General features: G+C 37.3%; 1 protein-coding gene across 1 annotated transcript in view; it reads right to left on the bottom strand.

The window, feature by feature from the left end:
• LOC106875960 (transmembrane protein 248) overlaps window positions 1-7423 on the bottom strand; it is a 67667-nt gene that overhangs the window by 17079 nt on the left and 43165 nt on the right. The window contains exon 2 of the mRNA XM_052968439.1: window positions 2313-2472. Within this exon, the coding sequence (XP_052824399.1) occupies window positions 2313-2468 (156 nt within the window). The 5' untranslated portion in view covers window positions 2469-2472. The remainder of the gene's footprint in view (window positions 1-2312; window positions 2473-7423) is intronic.

The raw sequence follows: 7423 nt of genomic DNA, 5'->3' as shown, positions 1-7423 counted from the left end.
ATATATATATATATATATATATATACACACACACATACAAGGTCTGATCAATAAGTATCCGGATTGTTGCCATAGTAACTAAGCTAAAACATGCAGAGTGAAGTTACTTGGCAGAGATTTACCTTAACCTCTGCTGCGCATGTGCACTAAGTTTTAACATTCTAGCTCACTTCTGCTGTTTACAGTAGTGCTTTGAAGTAACGTGTGATCATCGCATTGACCATGACAGAAAGTTGTTATGGTGATACCTGGTCAGAGGCCTATGCAAAGTTGCAAAAAATGTATGGAGAGGAGTGTATAAGCCGTGTACAAGTGGTTTAGAGGTTTTCAAGATGACCCAAAAATTGTCAATGGTGATAAACGTTCTGGGAGACCTGCAACCAGCAGAACTGAGAACATCGCAGATGTGCATGCAGTTGTGTGAGAAAATCGTCAAATCACCAACTGTGAGTTATCAGAGGATGTGCAGATTAGTTAGAGTTCAGTTCAGTCCATTATCACTGAAAATTTGGGTATGAGGCACATGTCTGGCAAGTTTGTGCCAAAACTGCTTTCAGCTGATCAAAAAAATGTTTAAGTTTCAGTTGCACAAGATCTCCTTGATTGTGTCGAGAATGATGAAAACTTTTTGAAAACTTTGCATAGACCTCAGAGCAGGTATCGCCAAGCTTTTGGCAAAATTTGATGCAGATTCTCTGCTCAACTTTCTCTGTCATGGTCAATGTGACAATCACAAATTTCACACTTTCCTCCCAAGCACTGCTGTAAACAGTGGAAGTGAGCTAGAACGTTAAAACTTAATGCACATGCAAACTAGAGCTCACGGTCAATCTATACCATGCAGCTTCACTCTGCATGCTTTAGCTTCGTTACTATGGTATCAGTCGGATACTTATTGATCAGACCACACATATATATATCTTTTATTTGCTTCAGTCATTGGACTGTAGCTTTACTGGGGCAGAGCCTTGAAGGGTTTTAGTCGAATAAATCGATCCCAATATTTTTTTAAGCCTGGTACTCATTGTATGGATCTCATGCCAAACTGCTAAGTTACGGGTGCATAAACAAACTGACACCAGATGTCAAGTGGTGGTGGACAGACAGACACACACTGGACTTCTTTCAGTTTCCATCTACCAAATCCACCCAAATGGCTTTGATTGGCTTGGGGATTATAATAGAAGACACTTGCCCAAGGTACCACAAAGTGATGACTGAACTGAAAAGCATGTGGTTGGGATGCAAGCTCCTAACCATGGTCAATAAAATAGATAAACCAGTGTTCCAACAAAAATAGCACATAGTATTTATTCTTCTCAAGTTGCAGAGACACTCTCATTATTCTCCAATTAGTGATTGGCCCAATGAAAAGTTATAACCCATGAATACTAATTCATAAAATGCTTATGATATAAAATCAAACTCTTTTTTTTACATATACTCTTAGCAATCCCTTAACAAGCTTGCTTGTTACATGTTTAGAATGGTGATAATAATGCACACAATTATATACATAGTTTCAGAGGTATAGAAATATTATACTGGTTTCAAATTTTGGCACAATCCAGCAGTTTTGGTGGAGGGGGCAAGTCGATTACATCAACCCCAGTGCTCAACTGATAATTATTTTATCAACCCCAAAAGGAAGAAAGGCAAAGTCAACCTTGGCAGAATATGAACACAGAACATAAAGAGGAATGAAATGTTGCTAAGCATTTTGCTGATGTGCTAATGATTCCACCAGCTAGCCACCTTATAAAAATGTTATATTAGCAGCAAATTAGATGTGTGTTCCAAATGACTTTTAGTTGAAACTATTTTAATTAGCTCTTGATAAGGCATGAGCATGACAATACATATTTTCCCAAATCTGAAATGAACAAGATTGGTCACCCACTGATAAATACCCAAAGTCATGGAAATAAGTCAAGCTCAATTTGAGGTTAGCTATAAAGAAGTATCACAGTACATATTTACCGAGCTATCTGAAGGTTTATCGCTCACTGCAGATGAGGGCTAGCAGCAGGAAAGGCATCTGGCCATAGAAAATCTTCCTCACCAAATCCTGCCTAGCCCAAGTCAAGTTACATTTGAGATTAATTGCACAAGGGGTAAAATTTCTCATAGCATCAGATCAACTTTTTCCCACAAGCCAAACATACTTATCCAGATGCTTCAGTGAGTTAGATTTTATTTCAACTACATGAGTGAACAAACAATACTTATAAACAGTTATATTGATATCTGGCTAATATTTACAACAAAGACAAGAAAATGAAAGAACCATTACAGACAAGTGTACATCTTACCTCAGTTATATCAGGGTTGGTAATTTCTCTAACTTTAATGTAGTAAGCAAGGGTCAGCAAAACTACAGCAAATGAACCCAGACAAATCATAAATATGATAATTGGGGGACGGCTTGTGGCAAAGCCTCTCAAGTTCTCATAAATTGGAAATGCCATTGAGCTGAAAAAGAAAAAATAATAATAATACTTTCTACTATAGGCACAGGGCTTGAAATTTTGGGGGCAGGGGTAAATTAATTACATTGACCCCAGTGCTCAACTGGTACTTATTTTACTGACCCCAAAAGGATGAAAGGCAACGTCGACCTTGGTGGAATTTGAACTCAGAATGTAGCAGCAGATGAAGTACCGCTAAGCATTTCACCTGGCATGCTAATGATTCTGCTAGCTCGCCACCTTAATAATAATAATAATAAATAAAAAAAAGAAACAGTGAGCATAATTGTAGCAGCCCAAGATCAAGAGAAAAAAATAAACAACTTGATATATGTGAGAAGGCGTCAGAAAAATGTGGAGCCTGTGGAACTTGGAATGAGACAGTGGCACACATTCTGACAGAATGCCCCAAGTTGGCACAGGATGAATATAAGAAATGGAGGCATGACCAGGTTGTAAAAGTTTTACACTGGTAAAATGGAGTCGGAGAAGTATAAGATTTTGTGGGACTTTCCTATTCAAATGGACAAGAAGTTAGAAAACAGTAGACTGGATATAACAATTATAGATAAGGAAAAGAGAAATTGCTTACTGATTGACCCATCATGGCTGTTTGATTCTGGGATCGTAAAGAAAGAGGAAGAATTTGGAGCATGAGAACAGTAAAGGTGATGCTTATAATAATTGGTGCATAGGGAACAGTAACCAAAGATATAGACAAATGGCTGAAGGAGATTGGAATAGAATGCCTGGTAGAGCTCCTACAGAAAGTTTGTCCCTTAGGGACAGCAAGGATTATCAGGTGGGTTCTAAGCACTTGAAAGACCACTGAAAACTTGTGGATACCTAAAGTTACAAGTAGTAACCTGTTACCTACATAAATCCTACCAGGAATAAGACCGAACCTGAGCCAAACCAAAATAATAATATGCAGTACCAAGTACTGGCTTTCGTGGCTTCTGATCTTAACTGATTGGAAGTACTTTCATGTACATGTTTTGTCTTGGTATAAAAGATGGGCTACAGCAAATATTCTGTTCAATACCACAGATTTGCTTGTCAGTTGTTTGACCATAACCAGTTGAGCATGGCTTTTGGTGGTTGATGATATGTGCATCTCTGATCATGAGCAGAAGTAGTGGGGGAACATCATAGCTGCGCGCTGAGGGGAATTCTTAGGAGTTTGAATAATTTACCTCTGGAAACATGGGTGTTTCATTCAACATCCTTAAACAACCCTTATTCAAGGACCTTTTGAGCAGGATAGGCTACTCGACCTGAGGAAAATTCTAACTGGGCCTCACTTGTAAGGTCATGCAATGTTTATCTTGATAGGAGACCACCATGTCACGTACATATGGCTGTGATGCATGTGCCTGGTGTTCCCTTATCAGACAGGTAGTCATGATGGGTATACTGGGCTTCGTATATTTTACCCCAGTGTCACTTTGATGGCATGTACTGCACTCTCACTTAATAATAATAATAATAATAATGGTTTCAAATTTTGGCACAAAGCCAGTAAGTTGGGGATGGGGTTAATTGATTACATTGACTCCAGTGCTCCACTGGTACATTTTTTTATCAACCCCGAAAGGATGAAAGGCAAAATCAACCTCAGCGTAATTTGAACTTGGAACTTGACAGATGAAATACTGCTAAGTATTTTGCCCGGTGAATAATTTTATAATTAGGTACAAGATCTCAAATTTAGGGATGGGTACAGCCAATTATATCAATCCCAACACCTGACCAGTAACTTTATTTTATTGAACCCAGAAGGATGAAAGGCACAGATAAACTTAGCAAGATCTGAACTAAGGAGGTAAAAGGCTATAGCTAAATACTACAGGCACTTTAGCATTCTGTCTTATGCAACAGTAAAAGTGAGGGAGTTGGTGGTGGTTGTGGTGGTGGCAACAGCAAAAGAGGTTATGTCATACTACAAAATGTGTTACAAACTAGAGAAAAAAATTAGATACAGGTGTTGTATCTGACAGATTATTTATTGGTATTTAACACCAGCTCTGAACTTGAGTTGCAAAAACATTGAGTATATGACAAAACAGACAGCATAATTAACAATCAAGAAGAGAAAAATTAGAGATAAACTTAAGCAGCTTCCAGCTGAAGGTAAGAGAATTCTAGAATTCGGTTTTCTTTTTAAATTTTCACATTTCCATGCTCGTATGGGCTGGGCAGAATCTGTTGAGGGAAATTTTCTATGACCAGATGCCTTTTCTATTACCAATCCTCATCTGCTTTCATTTAAGGTAACATTTCTCCATGATCAGACTAAATTTCATGGAAGATTGGCAATGAAACAATGTTTGCATGGCAGTGACACACATTTACAACTACTACACAAAGTCAAGGCAAGGAGACAGTAACACACACTCATACACATGCACACACATACATTAATAAATATATATATATATATATATATATATATATACACATATGATGGGCTTCTTTCTGCCCACCAAATCCACTCACAAGGCTTTTGTCAGCCTGAGGCTACAGTAAAAGACATTTATCCAAGGTAATCCAAGACTATGTGGTTGAAAAGCAAACGTCTAACCACACAACTATGCCTGTGGTTGTGTGAAAGGGATTTAGACAGGCGGGAAGAGGCTTTGCTGGCGGTGACCATAGATCAAGTACTCAAACAAGATTGTAACAGAATAATGGCTGAAATATTAAATGAATCACGAATGCTATAATGAAAAAAAATGTGTTCCAGATCATGTTGAAATTCTTTGCTGCAAGCATAGACATCAGAAAATTATAATGTGGAACCCGCCTGTAGTTGAAATGAGAATGGATAACTAAGACGATATCAAAAGGTATCAATATCTAATGGATTGGGTGCTAAAACAAACAATCTGATGAACCAATGTAGAAGCCTACATATGGTCACTCAACCAGCTAGAAATAGTAACCAAATCTATAATTACAACCTACTGTCATTAACTCTTTTGCTACCTTATTTCTGCTGAAATATCCTGCCTTTGATTCAATTAATTTTGAAAATAATGAATAATTTAGTGAAATAACTGCTATTATTTAGCTGGTTTTTCAGAACAAATGTGAAATTTTCAGGCAAGGTACTAATTTAGATCATTTTGAAATATGAAGTTTGTATAATAGGAACAGAGGCAATCTTGAGCTGGTTGGTTTCAAAAGAGTTAAAAGAGCCTATAATTCTGATAAAGCTACCTTTCTATTGCACTTTACTGAAGACAATGCTTCTGAATGGCCTTAGCTGTGTTGACAAGAACAAACTAAGGACCTGAATGTGAGGTTATGCCAACCCCAGAGTTTCTTTCTTTCTTTCTTTTTTTTTTTTTATTTTTCTTTTTTAGCTGAGGCTTAAATTAAACTGCTTAACAAGGCCTGTTTTCTAGATGTCTTCCCTTGAAATCACAACTGGATCTCTAACATAATGACAGTAGCTGGTTGCAAATACACATGCAAACTTAAACAATTTGAGGATTGTTCAACTTTTTAAAACTTATTGAATCTAATTGTTTATTTTTCAAATGTATTCATGTGGATTTCTCTCCATACAATACTGAGTCACAATTTTTATGTCATTCTTTTCCTTTAGTAAACTAAATAAATATCTTAAACTTAATTTTATATACTAGACATAAGTTTCATAATCTACAAAATAGAAATATCCACACGACCACACTTGAAATGTACCTGTTATAACTTTTTATCTCAATTTGAATGTATGTGAAAGTATTTAGAATGCTCAAACTTATTTCTGCTAATATGCTAAGCACTGATGCTGATCATAGTTTAATCAATAAGCATAGGAGCAAGGTAAATGCAGTAAAAATAGGGGGGTCAGTGGTGCCCCATTTAAGCGGCCCTTCAGAAACTGAACCTTACAATATTCCCTGGAAGTTCATGGTATGAAATTTATTGTCATTGATCTGATTTGGTCACCAATGCCATGTATTTAGTTTAAAATGTAGTAAAACTAGGGAGGGGGGGATTCAGTGGGGTCCCAAATAGGTGACCCTTAAAAAAAATAGACCCCCTTAAGACATTCCCTGGGATTAGGGGAGTTATTGGTCTGAGTTTCATTGTCCTTGCACGAATGGTCTAGGAGGAGTTAACGAACATAAAAACGTAACAGAGAAACATCACTCAAATTTATAATAGGATAATTGAGAAAACCCATCAAACCAAGTGAAATCATAGTCATGGCCATTGCTAGTGTCATGTAAATGGTACCCATCAAACTGTAATTGTGGCCATTGCCTGTAGCATGATCTTCGAATGCTGGACCTCATGGAGGTGATGACAAGTGACCGAGACCATGGCGATGTGTTGTACTTGAGAAGACTTGTCAAGCCAAGTGAAACCATACTCCTGGTCATTGACAGTGTCATATAAATGGCACCCAGGAAATTGTAGTCAAGGTCATGGCTAGTGTCATGTAACTGTCACCTGTGCTGGTGGCACGTAAAAGGTACCAATTATACTTGTGGAGTGGTTGGCATTAGGAAGGGCATCCAGCCGTAGAAACCATGCCAAATCAGACAGGAGCCTGGTGCAGCTCTCTGGCTTACCAGTTCCAGTCAAATGGTCTTACCCATGCCAGCATGGAAAGCGGATGTTAAATGATGATAATGAATTCAGAGATGCCACTAAAAAACAAGTTGAGTTAGTGTTATAACATAGGGAACATTAAACAGCTAACAAGTCTTTTATTCATTTCTTCAGCAAATAAGAGAGACAACTCTGAAGAGATTTCAATAATATTCTGACTTCATCAGTAAGGTTTTGATTCCTAGTTTAGATTCTTTCATTACTAATTTGTCAGTCCAGTTAATGTTTCAAAAAAGATGTATACTCAATTTTCTGTTATCATATTCTTACCACCATCACCATCTATATATATAAAAATGAGAATGTGTGTCTGTCTGTCTGTCTGT

This window comes from Octopus bimaculoides, chromosome 1, assembly GCF_001194135.2.
Source record: "Octopus bimaculoides isolate UCB-OBI-ISO-001 chromosome 1, ASM119413v2, whole genome shotgun sequence".
Taxonomy (NCBI): domain Eukaryota; kingdom Metazoa; phylum Mollusca; class Cephalopoda; order Octopoda; family Octopodidae; genus Octopus; species Octopus bimaculoides.
The sequence above is the reverse complement of the archived record's forward strand: the minus strand, read 5'-3'. Positions and strand labels throughout refer to the sequence as shown.